Source organism: Heterodontus francisci, chromosome 7 (genome assembly GCF_036365525.1).
Source record: "Heterodontus francisci isolate sHetFra1 chromosome 7, sHetFra1.hap1, whole genome shotgun sequence".
Classification (NCBI taxonomy): Eukaryota; Metazoa; Chordata; class Chondrichthyes; order Heterodontiformes; family Heterodontidae; genus Heterodontus; species Heterodontus francisci.
The window spans coordinates 47,562,296-47,580,199 of record NC_090377.1 but is presented as its reverse complement, the minus strand read 5'-3'; the positions used below and the strand labels follow the sequence as shown (position 1 = coordinate 47,580,199).

The 17,904-nt window shown below is 39.8% G+C and overlaps 1 protein-coding gene across 2 annotated transcripts in view; it reads left to right on the top strand.

The window, feature by feature from the left end:
* The window catches only part of ccdc93 (coiled-coil domain containing 93), an 87,767-nt gene that overhangs the window by 13,964 nt on the left and 55,899 nt on the right, over window positions 1–17,904 (top strand). For both annotated transcript variants that reach the window (XM_068035121.1, XM_068035122.1), the window contains 6 exons: window positions 3,390–3,503; window positions 4,481–4,575; window positions 5,181–5,292; window positions 6,267–6,365; window positions 7,757–7,813; window positions 8,913–9,013. In XM_068035121.1, the coding sequence (XP_067891222.1) occupies window positions 3,390–3,503; window positions 4,481–4,575; window positions 5,181–5,292; window positions 6,267–6,365; window positions 7,757–7,813; window positions 8,913–9,013 (578 nt within the window). The remainder of the gene's footprint in view (window positions 1–3,389; window positions 3,504–4,480; window positions 4,576–5,180; window positions 5,293–6,266; window positions 6,366–7,756; window positions 7,814–8,912; window positions 9,014–17,904) is intronic.

Here is a 17,904-nt window from a genome sequence, read left to right as displayed (position 1 = left end):
GCAATTTTCCACATTGCTGGGTAGATGCCAGTGTTGTCATTGTATTGGAACAGCTTGGCTAGGGGCGTGGCAAATTCTGGTGCACAGGTCTTCAGTTCTCTTGTCGGGATGTTGTCGAGGCCCATAGCTATCGCTGTAGCAAGTGCCTTCAGCCGTTTCTTGATATTGTGGAGTGAATTGAATTGGCTGAAGACTGGCATCTGTGATGCTGGGGACTTCAGGAGGCCGAGATGGATCATGCACTCAGCACTTCTGGCTGAAGATTGTTGCAAATGCTTCAGCATTATCTTTTGCATTGATGTGCTGGGCTCCCCCCATCACTGAGGATGGGGATATTTGCGGAACTGCCTCCTCCAGTTAGTTGTTTAATTGTCCACTACCATTCACGACTGGATATGGCATGACTGCAGAGCATTACTTGAGACGAAAACAACATTTTTACTTGTTTTCTGCCTTAATTGCTGAGATCCTTGGGGGGTGGGGGGGGGGGAGGAATAGATTCTTTACTTTCCAATTTTTTGAATTTTCAGTGATCAGATTTGAGACGATTTGAACAATTTCTGCCTCCTCGGTTGCTGCAACACATGGCTGGGAGTTCTTTGCTGGAATTTTGTGAGATTGGGCAAGGAGATTTGTGATTTTTGGATGAATTGAAACTGTCAGCTATTCTGTTGCTCGGTGTCAATGACAATTGAGCAGAGTCTCACCCTTGAAATTAATACACTGTCCGGGCCTGCTGTCAAAGTTGGGCTATCAAGAACCTCAACGATGTTTGTCATCAGGAGACACTCTTTCAAAGATCTCCTCCCAAAAGATCATTTATCATTGCTTTGGAGCAATGCCAGTTGTCTTCATCCTATTGGGACTAATTTACATAGGCTTATCTCTTGGTTCATAAGAGCACCTTGAAATCCTGAAACTGTTCCAGCTATTGGTGGCTTTGCTATTGACCAGATCAAAGCAAAGAGGTTAACATAAAGCTTAAATGAATTGCCTCAAAAAAGCCATTAATTTTTAGTGCTTCTTACATTCCCTCAATGACCGTTCAAATCACCTGTCTAAATAAGCAGTAAAGGAAGACCCTGTGATGCTGAAGTATTGAAAAAAACAATGCTCAAGAACTGTTCAGGTGATTGTATGTACAAATTAATGTCACATACCTCCCTGAAATTCTAATGTTAATTGTGACTGTTAAATATTTGTCAAATACATTAATTTCATTTGTCACTAATATTCCATACTTGAAAGCAATATAGTGGCATAAACTGATAAAATCAAAAAATGAAAGAAATTTGCGCACAACAGACCAAGCACAGCATGTGTCATGGTGTAAATTAGTAACCCTGTTACCAATCTGTTCAGTCTCATCTCGCATAACTGCTCGCTCAATCATGGGACTGTCTCACTTTAGCATTATTGATACGTTCGGAAATGAAAACTGGCAACCTTACACTCTTGGAGAAATTCAATAGACAGCTTAGCTGTTCTTAACTTACCTGTAAGTTGAACTATGTTAATATCCCGAATTTGGTCCTCCTTGTACCTCTGTCTCATGTATGCAAATAGTCATTTGGTAGTACAGAACTAGAGTATTGCTGAAAATAGAGCCATGTTGAAACTTTTCGTCTTGCACTCATCAGGACAATACACAAGAATAACCAATGTAAGGTAAAACAACAACTTGTACTGCATGAGAAGAGAGTGCTGATTGGTTGGCAAGTGAACTCTGGTAGAGACGTTGCCATAAAGAATGCACCAGTTTACTGTGACCATTAACTGCCAAGCTTGGTTTGAAATTTAAACCAGGCAGCTTGACTCTGATTTGGTCAAGACATTGATTAGATTAGATTACAGATACAGCGCTGAAACAGGCCCTTCGGCCCACCGAGTCTGTGCCGACCATCAACCACCCATTTATACTAATCCTACACTAATCCCATATTCCTACCACATCCCCACCTATCCCTATACTTCCCTACCAAGACTGGGGACAATTTATACAGGCCAATTTACCTATCAGCCTGCAAGTCTTTGGCATGTGGGAGGAAACCGGAGCACCCGGAGAAAACCCACGCAGACACAGGGAGAACTTGCAAACTCTACACGGGCAGTACCCAGGATTGAACCCGGGTCGCTGGAGCTGTGAGGCTGCGGTGCTAACCACTGCGCCACTGTGCCGCCCTTGAGGAATAGACGAGCTAATGGCACTCACTTATTTTGTTCAGCTGAAACAGGCGCAGTGTGTGTGCATGTTTTTTCTGTCTGCAAAGAACAGGGCCCTGCATATTAATATATGCAACTTCTAGTACACCGATGCGCCACACTGCAAGCTCTACTGGCAATCTTAAATTGGTCATCAGCGTAGTTCTTAGCACACTGCGATTATATGAATTTCAATGCCAGCGCGATGCTAGGCATATTGGCTGTACGTCCCAAAGGCTGGTGGATTGTATCAAACATGTCCCTTCCGCTGTTGGCAACGGGCAAGGTACAATCCGTACCCAACCAGCCCGTGCTTGCAAAACTCAAAAGTGTTCAAAATTAGATGCAATTCTGCGATTGGACAACATTTGCTAAATAATCTGCAGTGTGCTAGGAACTACGCTGACTACCAATTTAAGATTGTCAGTAGGGCTCAGTGTGGCGCATTTGCGTGTGCTGGAAGCTACATGTATTGATAACGCAAGCCCCTGTTCTTTGCAGACAGAACATTGAGCCTGTTTCAGTTGAACAAAATAAGTGACAGCCATTCGCTAGTTCAGTCCTCAGGGCAATGCCTTGACCAGAGTCAAGTTGCCTGGTTTAAATTTCAAACAAAGCTTGACAGTTAACTGTCAGTCATTGTAAACTGGTGCATTCTCCACGGCAATACCTCTACCAATCAGCACACTCTTCTCATGCAGTATAAGTTGTTTTCCCTTACATTGGTTATTCTTGCGTATTGTCCTGATGAGTGCAAGACGAAAAGCTTCGAAAACATGTCTCTATTTTTGGCAATATTCAAGTTCTGTACTACCAAACAACTATTTGTATACTTGAATCAGGGGTACAACCAAGACCAAATTCGGGATATTAACAACAAAGTTTAACTTGCAGGTAAGTTATCTATCGAATTTCTCCAAGAGTGTATTAAACCTAAGGTTGTGCCAGTTTTCATTTCCAAATGTATCAATAATGTTAGTGAGACACAATCCCACGATTGAGCAAGCATTTATGTGGGATGAGATTGAATAGATTGGTCATCAGGTTACTAATTTACGCCGTGCCCTACACTGCACTTGGTCTGTTGTGCGCAAATTTCTTTTTTTCGTTTCCATACTTTGTGAAGTAATGGAACTGACTCCAATCCTTTGTAGTAACCAGGTGTATAATTTTTTTTCTACTTAAAGGTTGAAACTCGCGAAGATGAAGAACAAAATATCAAATTGACAGAAATTTTAGAATTGCTGGTTGCTGCTGGATACTTTAGAGCACGAATTAAGGGACTGTCACCATTTGACAAGGTGAGAACTGCAAATGCAATTCCTTTGTATCACACTACCAGGTTAATAATTTGGTAGCAAATATATTACATTAACGTTATACCTTTGGCACTTATTATAAAGCAATGCTTGACTGATGTAAGAATTAAATCTGATTTTTGTGCCAGATGATCAGTTGCGCCTGAAATTTGGAGATCATAATTTAAGAAATGGTGTGACTTGTGCAAAATGAAGGTTTTTAATATGACAGGCAGCTGTCTTGAGAACTTACAGCTATCTTGCTGGGTATAGAAAATTTTTGCATACCTAGTTTGCAGTATTTTAGAGATATCTATCTGAAGAGGTTTGTAGAGTGGGAAAAGTCACCAAAGAAAAGTCTGAGCAACAGATGAATGAGATCATAAGACAAGCTTGTATGGGAGGAAAAATTGGAGCTGCAATATTTAGAGTCAGAGCCATGGAGAGATACAGCATTGGAACAGGCCCTTTGGCCCACCGAGTCTGTGCCAACCATCAACCACTCATTTATACTAATCCTACATTCACCCCATGTCCTCTACAACATCCCCACCTACCTACACTAGGGGAAATTTACAATGGCTAATTTACCTATCAACCTGCAAGTCTTTGGGAGGAAACCGGAGCACCCGGCAGAAACCCACGCGGTCACAGGGAGAACTTGCAAACTCCGCACAGGCAGTACCCAGAACCTAACCCGGGTCGCTGGAGCTGTGAGGCTGCGGTGCTAACCACTGTGCCGCCCTACCACTGCGCCACTGTTTTTTTTTTAAGTTGTGTACCTTTATCTCCCAATTTTCATTCAAAATTGCTGTTGCCACTTTGTAGATTTTTGTATGATGTACAAAAATATAAAGTGGAACAAAGTAATTGTTTCATATCAAATGAATAATGTTGCTTATTAAATCAGTATAAGCCAACAATTTGTTAGTGTTCACTTTTAAACTTTGGGAAGAAAAAGACTTTAATTTTCTCCACAGGTAGTGGGTGGTATGACATGGTGTATTACAACATGCAACTTTGATATTGACGTTGATTTGCTTTTTCAAGAAAATTCTACAATTGGTCAGAAAATGTAAGTGGCTTAACTTTTTTTCCTGTTTACGTGAAATTTTGATCTTTATGGTTGAATGGAAATTAATAGTTTAAAATGTAATGACTAACAATTACTTGCGTTAGTGGAACACCTTTTGACATAATACTTCAAGATGCTTTGCATAGGTGAGAATGTACCAAGCAATCCTAGAACAATTGAGAGTTGAATAGAAGTACAATTGTTAGTGGGATTTTGAGGATGCTTTTAAAGGTAAGGCAGGATGCAGCAAGTTTAGCAATGGACTTTGAAAGTAGGATCTGCCAACTAGTGAGAAATGCTGGAACTGGATTGGTCAGTGTTGGAGGGCTGTGGACTAGAATATAGGGCTTCAGGAGGTAACACTGCACTTTTGAGCTTTGACAGATTGCGTGAGAGTATTTTAACTTCAATGACCATAATTCCTTTGTAGTTCTTTAAATTTGAGCAATACAAACCTTACGTATGGCAAGTATTGCATAGGATTCTCCTTCTGCCCCCACCCCCCAACCTTGAAATAGCCTTGATTTTACAGGAAGGTTTTTAGTAATATTTTGTAGCCAATAAAATGTTTTGCCTCCTGAAAAATGTTTTTTTTTTTTACACAGAGCATTGACAGAAAAAATTGTATCTGTTTTGCCAAATATGAAGTGTCCTCATCGCTTAGAACCACATCAGATCCAGGGTCTGGATTTCATACACATATTCCCTGTTGTACAGGTAAGGATTTTGTTTCTGAAAAATTGTCATAGCAAAATTAATTTGAATCTCTAACATCTTTGGACTTGAACTGGATTTCATTTTTCTGAATATTACAGTATTCCTGCAACTTAATGCTTAAGAATATGTAAATTTTGTCACTTAAAATGTTTAACAATGTAACTATTCCTGCTATTCCCTACACAAGTGTACTTAAGATCATTTGAAGATTAACAGCTATTTTTCACAGAAGGAAATTTCAAGTGATTCCACAATTGACTTGTGTTTAACATGCATCAGGTGGGTATAAAATACATGAACTCAAGTAATCTCATGAATTAAAAGAACTTTTAAGTACTAATTAGCTATCAATCCAGAAAAGCCAGCATGAAAGGGAACATTTTTCTTCCACAGTTGACCAAATCACTCAATTTTGCTTTAGTTGTCTTGAGCCACCAGTTAATAAATTTATTTATTAGGTGTACGCAAGATTTGAGAAACCTTGAAAGTATCCTATTGCACAATGTCTGCTTTATCGGATCGAACAGAAATCCCTAATTTGCCCTAGTTGGTCTTCGGAAAAAAATTTTTTTGTCACATTTTGAGGTTTTTTTCCTCCTATCCAGCCTTTGCTTGCCTTAACGAGCTATTTCCTCCCAGAGAACTGTAAAGCTATTTTGTTCTTTAGGACACTGTTGTAAAGGCCTATATTATGTGAAAATCTGTAGATGTATTCAATATTAGCAGGAAGAAATCATTATTTTATCATTTTCTTGATGAGTCACGAGTTGCAGACTAGATTTTCCTGTTGCCTTCCCAATTTTCCCCACTCTTAGATCAATTATTTTGAAGCCAGACTTCCATGTCTGAAATCTTTCAGGTGGCTGTTGTAAATTTACTTTTGTGACTTTGTGATCTTGAGTAAATTTTAGGGCAAATTACAAATCTTGGCACTTATTATCCAGTGACACCTCAACTCCATTGTTATTTTTAAGTGGTTGGTAAAACGTGCAATTGAGACCAGAGAAGAGATGGGAGATTACATTCGATCTTTTTCAGTATCTCAATTTCAGAAAACCCACAGTCTACTTGAGGTGAGTTTCCCAGTATGTCTAAATTATAAAGTATTATAAATGCTTCAATATAGAAATAGGTATTATAGGAATGTTCAGTGTGGTACTTGACCTCTACAGGCAACGTATGGAAATATTTATATAAAGTTTGGATTTTGCTTTAGCTATTTTCCAATTTAAGTTCTGACACTTGACAAGGAAGTTGAAATAGCAATTGTTGAAAATAATTGAAACTAATTTGAATTTTGGGACTCTTAATATTTTAATGCATAAGTTGAATTTTCACATTTTAATTTTAATGTAGTCTAAAATATTTGAATCAATTTAGTCATGTGATTAGAATCATCTTATCGGAATAAAGTTAGTTTTGGAATTGTTGAGCCTAAGTCTAGGATATTTTTTCCCCCCAACATTATTTTTTTGGCCAGGAATAAATGTTCTATTTTTTTCAAAAAAAAAAATAGATTGCAAGTTATATTTCAAAATTGTAGTTAATATTTAACATTTAAATAATTTAAACATTCTGTAAATGGTAATGGACAGTGTATTAAAAAAAAAAGCCCAGCAGTAGTGATGGTAGGATGTTAATATCTCAACAATTAAAAAGCAGAAATAAGGTAATGAATGCTGAAAATTTTAATAGATGAGTGATATCTGACAGCTAGATTGTTGAATCTAATGTAATCAAGTAATGGAACTTTTAATAGCTATTTCAGACAGTTCTGGAAAGAGCTCCTAACCTGACCATGTAGTTGATCTCCATCCAAAATACAAATTTATTTGAAATGTGAAACTAAGTTGTGTATCTTCAGTATTTTGCTGGTAAATCAGTTTGAAACTAATTCTTAATCTATTGCACTATGGAAGACCTATTTATCTTTATGTATTATATGTTGTGTATGTATGTATGTTATTGCAGATGAAACAAAAGTAATCTAGGTGAGCGATAATAGAAAAATTAAATGTTAAGGAAAAAATGGGGGTGCGGTTGGCCAGGAAGATGAGCAGTAGAACGGAAATAACATTTTGGAATCTTTTGAAGCCGATTATATTGCAGTGACTGTACACTCAATCTTGCTGACATTTCACTATCACTACTACATTTAATTTTTCAGTCTCATGGGGTGTTTGCAAAAATCTTAAAACTCCAAGAAGTAGAGCTATTGATGCTTTAAGGATTAAGTATGCTCCTGGTGGCTTGATCAGTGAACAGTATAAGCAGTGTCTGCAAGGATTTCTTCTTTGTTTATTTGTTTGGAAAAGAAGAGGCAAATAAACACTTCACCATCAAAATAATGTTTTAATTTGCTTCTATCATTAGGAATAACTGGTGAACTTTGTATTTTTTCAGAACTAAAAGTGATGCTTTTTTTCAATAAATTAAGTGTACTTTCAACTTTTATCCGTAATAGGATGATGATTTCAAGCAGCGGAAAGACAAGGCTATGAAAACAGTTGTAGAAGTTTCTGTGAGTAGAAATTGCGAAATTTACTTGCATCTTTTTTTCACTCCCAGTTCCAGCACACTATATATAAAACAAAAATGTATTGTGCAATCAGTATATCACTACAACATATTTTCTCCCTTTCAAATTTCAGAATTCATTCCTTCATGTTAGTTCTGCGACAGACTCTGTTCCCTGGCAACTGTTTGAGACTGAAGCAGACTGTTAGCAAGCTTGGTGTTATTTCTGACCCCGAGCTGAGTCTCTGACCACACATCTGTGCCATCGCTAAGACTGCCTACTTCCACCCTGCCTCAACTCATCTGAAAGCCTTGCCTTTGTACTTCTAAACTTACCTATTCCAACACACTCCTGGCCTACCTCATCTTCTACTTTCCATAAATTTATGCTCACCCAAAACTCCACTGCCTATATCCCAACTCTTAGCAATGTTAGAGAAATCTCCAAGCCTGTTTGTGAAGACGACACAGACGATGTGAAGACAATGCTTTGGTGGAGATTGTTTATTGCTTGTCACAGAGCTTACTTCTGCTCTCCAATTAACACCCAACACCTGTTCATCCTATTATCTTGAACTGCCAGGTATTTATCATCCGTTAACAGAATTTCAGATCCTAACAGCCAAGTCTCATTGGCTCCCATTTAAACGATGTCTTCATTTAAAAAAAAAAAAAAAATTCTCATCCTTTAAAATTTCTCCTTGGCCTTGTTCCTCCTTTATCCCTGACACCTTCTCCAGCCCTGCAACCCTCCAATATCTACTCTCCTCCAATTCTGGCCTCCTGTGCATCCCCAATTTTAATTATTCCACCATTGCTCACCGTGCTTTTAGCTGCCAAGGCCCTAACGTTTTGGAATTTCCTTCCTAAATCTCTCTGCCTGTCTTTCCTATTTTAAGACGCACTTTAAATGCTACCTCTTGACCAAATTTTTAGTCGCCTACCCTAATATTTCCTTATGTGCCTCGGTGTTAAAAATTTGTCTGATAAAGTTCCTGCAAAGTGCCTTGTGATATTTTGCTACATTAAAGATTTTTTTTATAAATGCAAGTTGAGTTGATTTCATGTTCACAAGATTGTTTATTTCTTTTTTGCTTTCAAAGGATGTTTATAAACCACAACGCAAGTACAAACGGTTGGTTACAGCAGGAGAGTTGATGGATGAAGAATCCAGAGTCCATTCTACCCTTTTGGAGTTTGGCCGGTAAGATTTTGAAGAGTATAATATCTCCTAACTTTAAGAAGTGTTTAATAGATAATCTGTTTTTACAGTGTTAGTTTTGAAGCAATTGGGTATTTGTGCAGTTAATTTGGGCTCTACATTTGAGAAGTTGCAACTCCAGGTTATTTAAATTACTTTGGTCATAATCTCTTGCCCTCAATGTGACGATATTTACTTGAACCTTTTTAAGTAGAAGTTCTGAAGGGTGCTGTCAAGTCCAATAATACTGGTTGTATCTTTTTAAATGTGATTTATTGGCCATCTGTTTCTATGAACTGCTTGCAGCCAGTATGGGTCAAATGAATTTCATTGAGATGGGAGTTATACCTGAGTTGATAGACAAATTCAAGTCACCTTTCTTTCCTTGATGGAGACGCATGACAAAAGTCCCATGTTTAATCTGGGATTATCAGAAACTATAAATGTTTACAGGAGATGCAGAGAAGAAATGGGCATCTCTGCTTCAGCAATGAATCAGTCATTACGGCACAGAAGGTGCCCATCAAGTCCATGACTGCTCTCTGTAAAGTAATCCCAGTCAGTCCCATTCTCCTGCTTTATTTCCATAGCTCTGCCAGTTTATTTCCCTCCTAGTGTCCTTCCAATTTCCTTTTGAAATCATTGATAGTCTCCGCTTCCACCACTCCCAGGTCATTACCACTTGCTGTATTTTTTTTAAGTTTTTCCTCACATTCCCCCCTGTATCTCTTGCTCAGTACCTTAAATCTGTGCCCCCTAGTCCTTGTGCCATCAGCTAATGGAAACAGCTTTTCTTTGTCTACCTTTATCTAAACCTGTCATAATCCTGTACACCTATCAAATCTCCCCTCAATCTCCTTTACTTCAAGGAGAACAACCCCAGCTTCTCCAACCTGACCTTGTAGCTAAAATCCCTCATCCCTGGAACCATTCTGTTAAATCTCTTCTGCACCATCTCGAGGACCTTCACATCCTTCCTAAAGTGTTGTGACAAGAACTGGACGCAATACTCTAGTTGTGGCCTAACCAGAATTGAGGTCAGTCCGTGTTTCCCGAGCTAGAAAATGGTTCAAAAGAACATATTTTTATTTGTATAGTGTCACAACCTCAGTGCTGTATAGCTCTTGGCAGGCAATGGCTACTTTCTATTAACTGCAGTCACATTTGTTATGTAATTATATACAGCCAATTTGGAGAGCACAGTTCCACATACAACAAATTTGCCTTGGTTTCAAAAAGGAAAAGCAACATTATTCAGAGTGCTTTCATAGGTAAGAAATCAAGCTATAGCCAGTTGGGTATGCTCATTCCCACTGGTGCAGAAAACAGATTATACTGAGTACCCTTTTGTATTTATTGGTTGGACAGTTTTATGCCCTACTACTGTCGCTCAGTTACATGAGAAGGGTGTGAAGGCATTGGCGAGAGAGTGTAAAAAAGATTCATGAGAATGGTTTCTGGGATGAGTAACTTCAGTTATGAAGATAGATTGGAGAAGAGAAGGCTGAGGGGAGATTTGATAGAGGCATTCAAATCATGAGTTGTCTGGACCGAGTAGATGGGGAGAAACTGTTCCCACTCGTGAGAGGGCACTGATTTAAAGTAATTGGCAAGAGAAGCAAGAATGATATGAGGAAAAACTTTTTGACGCAGTGAGTGGTTAGGGTCTGAAATGCACTGCCTGACTTTGGTGGAGGCAGATTCAATCGAGGCATTTAAAAGGAAATTAGACTGTTATCTGAAAACAAAGAATGTGCAGGGTTACACGGGAAAGCTGGGGAAATGGCATTAGGCCAATTGCTCATTCATAGAGCTGGTACTGACACAATGGGATGAATGGAGGCCTCCTGCGCTGTAACGATTCTAAGATATGAAAACCAAGCAAAAGTTAAGCTTGGCCTTGCAGACCTTACTTTTCAGTCATGACTAGATGATCCCATTGCTTTGCAGGCGAAATCTGCTCTCAATTGGAATGCCAAATACTGCATTCAAAACTGAAACAATGAGATTGATAAATCTGTCACTGAAAACATGATTGGATACTTTGGTTAGTTCCTACAGAGAATCCACTAATAAAGCTTATTACACAAAATAGAATGCATCTGTTAGTCCGATCTTCAGTATATTCTGGAGTATCTCCCATATTTTGATTCAACTTTGGTTTGAACCTAGTTCTGTTTGAGTTAATATTTCAGTCTTTCTTAGCCCATTTGCAGTTAGATTGTTGGATCACTACTAGTTGTTATTTCATTGTATACAAGATATTTGGAAGTTGTACCTACTTCAGTTCTTCAAAGGTTCCCACTTGAGCTTTAGTTAAGGTTATTTTACCATTGTTTCAAAATTCCTTTTAAAATGTGCTACAAAAGTGCTTCCATTTTTAAAGGTTTTTTTTGAGAACTCATGTATTTTAGAAATATGGACATTGTTCTATTTGGGAAAACTGAAAAGGATTCCATGGATGTTTTTTCATTGGGATCATTGAAAGGACATAGAGGTCTTGTTTGAAAACAGCATTTACTGGAAGTCCCCTTTCTTCAAATAAACAGCCTGCAGGGGCTTTTTGACTTTGGGGATATGTTTATAGAGAAGTGACCGGTCAAGATTTATAGGGGGTCGGAGGCTTGACTCTGAAGATATTTTTGGTTTCGCTTTGGACAGTGTGTTGGGATGTGAACTGTTTTGAAGGCAGTTGGAGAGCATTCACCATCAGCACCTTCTTCCATCTCTTGGAGAACTTCCTGAGAATTCAGTGTAAGAAATGGAGAAACTTATGCTGCATTTCTGCTGGAAAGCCTGCCAAACTAACTTTCAATGTCGCCTGAAAAGAACTATTCCAGAAAGATCACAGTGATGGCCGTCTACACTTATTTGGGATGCCAAACCAAAAAGGGACAACTGACATCTTTGTGTATCTTTTTTTTTCAAGAATTAGCAATTATTTGACCAAAATATTATTTTTTGTCTTTTTGTAACAGAGCTCTAAAAAGAGAATCTCGTGTGTGTGTGTGTGTGTCTCTGTTAATGTTTTGCTTTGTTACTGGTTATGTCTTGTTTTATAATAAACTGATTTTGTTAATTAAATTTGGGATAAAAAGTAGAATATATTTGACCACATCGGTAACTGGTAAACGTATCTGTGGAGAAGTGGAACTAGCAAAGAGTGCACTCCTCCCACCACGGTCGTAACGAATGGAAAACCATTTGTGACGTTGGTGAACTCTGGGACTTGTTATGGATTGTCTGTATTATATTTGACATGAGTAGTCCTTGGGTCTGTCTTGGAGTTTTTAATACCCAATCTCGTGTCCTAGTTTTATTTCAGTCAAGAAATTTTTGTCCTGTTTACTGCTATTCAAATCTAAAGTGCAACATTGAGTATCTGTGTAATTACATTAAAGAGGCCTAAATTATCACTTTCACATATAGAAATTATAACATCTGACAGTCACCGCACTTCATGTGGTACAAAACCATGAGTAGCAGTAGACAGCACTGTGGATGGTTGAATATTGGGCACGGTGACATAATGATTATTTTACAAGACTAATAACCCTGGAGTGATATCTGGAGACTAGTTCAATTCCCTGCGCAGCAGCTGGAGAATTGAGTTAATTAAATAAAACTGGAATCGAAAGCTAGTATAAATAATGGTTACCATGTAACTACCGGATTATCGGAAAACCCATCAAGTTCGCTAATGTCTGTAGAGGGGAAAAGAATCTGTACTCCTTACACAGTCTGGCCTACATCTTGACTCCAAGCCCTCAGCAATGCGGCTAGTTCTTAACTGCCCTCTGAAATGGCCTAGCAAGCCACTCAGTTGTCAAAAGGCGGCTCACCACCACCACCTCAAGGGCAGTTTCAAGGGCATTTGGGGATGGGCTGTAAATGCTGGGCTTGCTAGAGATACCCACATCCCATGATAAAGAAATCCATGATAAAGTATTGAGAAATTCAATGTTCACACAGGGCGGAATCCTCTTGGCACTGTGGAGGCAGGGGTGGCACAGAAAACCGGTCTGAGGCATGTCTGGTTTGCTTCCCCCCCCCCCCCCACATGTTCCCACCTTCAGGTGATTCTCCCAGAGGTGGGCTCCCTGCAGTAGTCGCTGCCCGCCAGTCCGCAGTGTGTAGAATATCGAGGTAGGTAAAAGGGCAGTAAGCCCTGAATTGTGCGCAGCAATGTAATCTTGCAGTGCAGGGCTCACGTGACTTCTGTATCGGGGAGCCCGACAGGGCAGCAGAGGCAGTCTCAGTAAGAGGTCAGGGACCCCTGAGGCTGCTGGCCGTGCTGCGATCACAGTCGCAAGGCTGAAACTGGCAGAGCTGTGGCCAAAAGCATTCTTGTGGAAGTTCCCCCTCCACACTGACCCTGACAACTCCTAGTCCTTTTATTTGTAATAAACCCTTAGAAGCTTTCAACACCACTTCCATTTTGGGGCACCATTGGTGTCTCCCAGTGGAGCTGCTGGTCTGCCAGGCCTGTGGGCCCTCCCATTGGGCCTCCAGCATCTGTCCTTCCCATTGTTCTTAACTGCACTGCGAACGTGGAGGCGACCTGTTAACTTACTGCCTTCCCTAAGATCGCACTGCAAGGCGCAGCTCTGACGTAAGCTGGATCAGCACCCGCAAATGGCCCCAACGCCTTTTTTTTTTAAAAAAAAAACATTTTTGAAGTGAAGATTCCGCCCATATTTACTAATCGTTGCTGCCAAGGTTTAACTGCAATGCATGATCGTGCCTTTGGCAATTATGTTCTGACTGCTGGGAGGGGGGCAGGCAATTTTAACGTGAGTGGTGGGGGTGGGTCATCAGATGGAAGCATGAAACAAGAGTTGGGCATGAGGCGAAAAAGGCACTTATGTATGCTAATGAGGCTGGAAGCCTTCAGTTTAACTGTGGCCGACCTGGGTTTTCCAGACTTTGGGAAAACCGGCAGCTGCAGCAAGGAGACGACACCCTTGGGGAGAAGATAAGTGCCTTCACAGCACTACTTGTGAACCAGGAGGTACAGGCGTGTTTCTTCCTGGTGTCCCCACCCCAAGCATCTTTTCTTTTCCCCGCCCCAGGATTGTAACTCGCCACCATCTGGGATTCTGAGGTTGGACTGTTAGAAATCCATAGCATGCAAGGAAACCCAGACTTCTGGATTTTCCACATGCTACCAGTCACCCTTCTCTCAGCCCCCTGCCCCTCCAAACCTGATGTCTTACAGCTCCTTACTGCCCTCCTAATTTTATACTACTCTGATCACTCCTATGAAATGTAGTTGATACAGGACGATTAGCTACATATTGCTATTTTAGAAACATAAAAAATAGGAGCAGGAGTAGGCCATTCGGCCCTTCAGGCCTGCTCCGCCATTCAAAAAAAGATAATGGCTGATTGTCTAATTCAGTACCCAGTTCCCATTTTCTCCCCATATCCCTTGATCCCTTTGGCATTAAGAAATATATCTATCTCCTTCTTGAATATATTTAATGACGTGGCCTGCACCGCCTTCAGTAGAGAATTCCACAGGTTCACTACCCTCTGAGTGAAGAAATTTTTCCTTATTTTTTAAATGATATGTATCTACAATCTCTTTAGTTCAAGTGGACATTTAGGGGTTTGGTTTTTTGAGCTTAGTTTGGTAGCTGTACCAGTTCCTTTTGAAATGTTCCATATTCCAGGCCTTTATACAGTGCTGAAATAGAAGGCAGCATCAGTTCTATGTCACCATATTTTCATTCTCAGCAGCTGGTTTCTCTAAACTTATTGAGCTAGATTGCACTGCTACAATGTGTGAAGAGTGCATGTCACTTGATAAAACTCCTGCCAGGCAGATGATCTGTTTTTGTAGCAGTAGGGTGAGAGGCAGAAATTGTTCTCTGGTATACTCTGGCCTTTTTGGAAAGGATGGGAATTCAGTAAGACAGTTGAGGATGTAAATAAGAGACTTGTGTGGATACAAAAGCCACTTTCATCAGAACAAAAAGGACTAGCGCAGGAGAAATATTCTGTGCAAAACCAACAATGAGACATGCAGGAAGTAATGATGCAGCTACTGAATCAAAGTAGAGAGACAGAAAAACTGGATCCAGATGATAATTATAGAATGGTAGTCAACAAGTGATATGGAAAATTCAAATTCATGAACTGGAGACTAGGAAAAGCAGATTCTGGAGTCAAAGGATGCAAATTCAAAGCTGTCAGCATTTGCCATCTCTCCTCCTCTGAAAATGACAGCAACATTTGGATTTCCGTGTTTAACTGTGTAGGTGCAGTCTCCAGAAGTTGCTGTCAGTGATGCTAGAGGTGCTGGTACAGTCAAAATGTCGGGGATGCCTTGAAGATGAATCAATGAGGGGTGCAAAGCTACTGGGGTTAGACTTTACTAATGCAAAAACAACTTAAGGCATATGCTACAGACTACCTGGGCAGCATAAAGACAAAAAACTGAAAATGCTGGAAATACTTAACAGATCAGACAGACAGAAAAACAGTAAAGTTGAAACGTTAACTTTGTTTTTCTCTCCACAGATGCTGCCTGACTTGAATATTTCCAGCAATTTTGTTTTAGTTTGATTTCCAGCATGCACAGTATTTTGCTTTTGTATAAGAAGGGAAAAGCTTTCTTTGAAGATATAGGAAGGATATATAAGCACCCTCTACTGTGTTCAACCTCTGCTATCCTTTTGAGCAAGTCTCTACCCATTACAAATTGGGTTGAGGTGCAAATTCCTTTTAGTTCAGAACTTGTAATATATCTTTCTTTTGGGCCTCCTTATCTCGAGAGACAATGGATACGCGCCTGGAGGTGGTCAGTGGTTTGTGAAGCAGCGCCTGGAGTGGCTATAAAGGCCAATTCTGGAGTGACAGGCTCTTCCACAGGTGCTGCAGAGAAATTTGTTTGTTGGGGCTGTTGCACAGTTGGCTCTCCCCTTGCGCCTCTGTCTTTTTTCCTGCCAACTACTAAGTCTCTTCGACTCACCACAATTTAGCCCTGTCTTTATGGCTGCCCACCAGCTCTGGCGAATGCTGGCAACTGACTCCCACGACTTGTGATCAGTGTCACACGATTTCATGTCGCGTTTGCAGACGTCTTTATAACGGAGACATAGACGGCCGGTGGGTCTGATACCAGTGGCGAGCTCGCTGTACAATGTGTCTTTGGGGATCCTGCCATCTTCCATGCGGCTCACATGGCCAAGCCATCTCAAGCGCCGCTGACTCAGTAGTGTGTATAAGCTGGGGATGTTGGCCGCTTCAAGGACTTCTGTGTTGGAGATATAGTCCTGCCACCTGATGCCAAGTATTCTCCGAAGGCAGCGAAGATGGAATGAATTGAGACGTCGCTCTTGGCTGGCATACGTTGTCCAGGCCTCGCTGCCGTAGAGCAAGGTACTGAGGACACAGGCCTGATACACTCGGACTTTTGTGTTCCGTGTCAGTGCGCCATTTTCCCACACTCTCTTGGCCAGTCTGGACATAGCAGTGGAAGCCTTACCCATGCGCTTGTTGATTTCTGCATCTAGAGACAGGTTACTGGTGATAGTTGAGCCTAGGTAGGTGAACTCTTGAACCACTTCCAGAGCGTGGTCGCCAATATTGATGGATGGAGCATTTCTGACATCCTGCCCCATATGGAGGTGGCTTTATTCCGTTTGGTGTGGGTTGGATTTATACATGTATTCCAGAAACACAAGCTTTTTCAATGCAGTTTACCATCCATCTAATGACTGAATTTTTTTTTGCTTAATTGTCTCAACTGGGATTTGATTTGATTTATCCCTAGTTGCAGTATTCATTGATTTTGGAGCAAAATGTTTGTGATTACCACACAAATAAAAATGTTGTTTGAAAACAAAACATGCAGGAATTAGTCAGGCCAAGTTGCATCTATGGAGAGAACAGTCAAGCTGGTGTTTCCAGTATAGACTTTGTTTTCTCCTTTGGAAAGCATTATACAATTTTAACAATGATGAATACAATATACTTTCAGTTTGTACATCAAGAATTCTGCCTCTTTTTCTGAGAAAACATGCCCACCATAAGACACCCATCCAGCATTTGATTTTAATTTAAAACTCTTGGACAGATCTGAGGTTTAAAATTGCAGGTGTCTGAATTTTAGCACTTTAAGTACTAAACCCTTTATTAAATTTAGTTGCATGTGAACTGGTGAAAATGTTTTGTAAATCTGCATATTTTAACCATGAGTTTGAAAATTGATCTCCACTGGGGAAGTACAGGAAATGCAGGGTCTGCTTGGAATTGGTGGCACTTCTGAGATGAAAGTTTGAGATTCAAATCAGTTGAATTTTTTATTGTGCACTGTTTAAATCGATTTGACATTCACTACTGCACTTTTACCTCCCTCTCCTGCTGTATGAAAGGGATTTTATTTCTCATTGCAAAATCCAATTTAATAATGCAAGGTGTGACTGAAATATAACTTGTATCAAAATGACTACCTGGTTAACTCTGAGGGAAGGGATGTGATCCCTTAACTGCAGCTAAACTTGTAACTAAATTATAAGGTTGCATAGTTTGAGAATGACTAATGTACATCAATTGTCAAAGCCAAAGTGATTTTTCCCTCGATAATTGGAATGATTGTGTCACTTTATACTATAATTTATCTACACATGTCTAGGTATTTTCTTTCTTTGCCACTGCTTTTTTTTTGTATTTCAAATACTGCTGACTTTAATGGCTATCAAATCTTTCAATTACTTGCAATTTATTCTTCCTGTTTTATGTTAAAACTCTTATTCCTTTCTCACTCCTTTTGTTGTTTTCTTACATTCTTCATTTTCATTAGCTTTCCCGATTCCTTCATGTGAGTATTTAGTCTTAATTTTAACTTCAAAGCTATCTAAAGCACAAGTTTAAAAAGCTAATACACT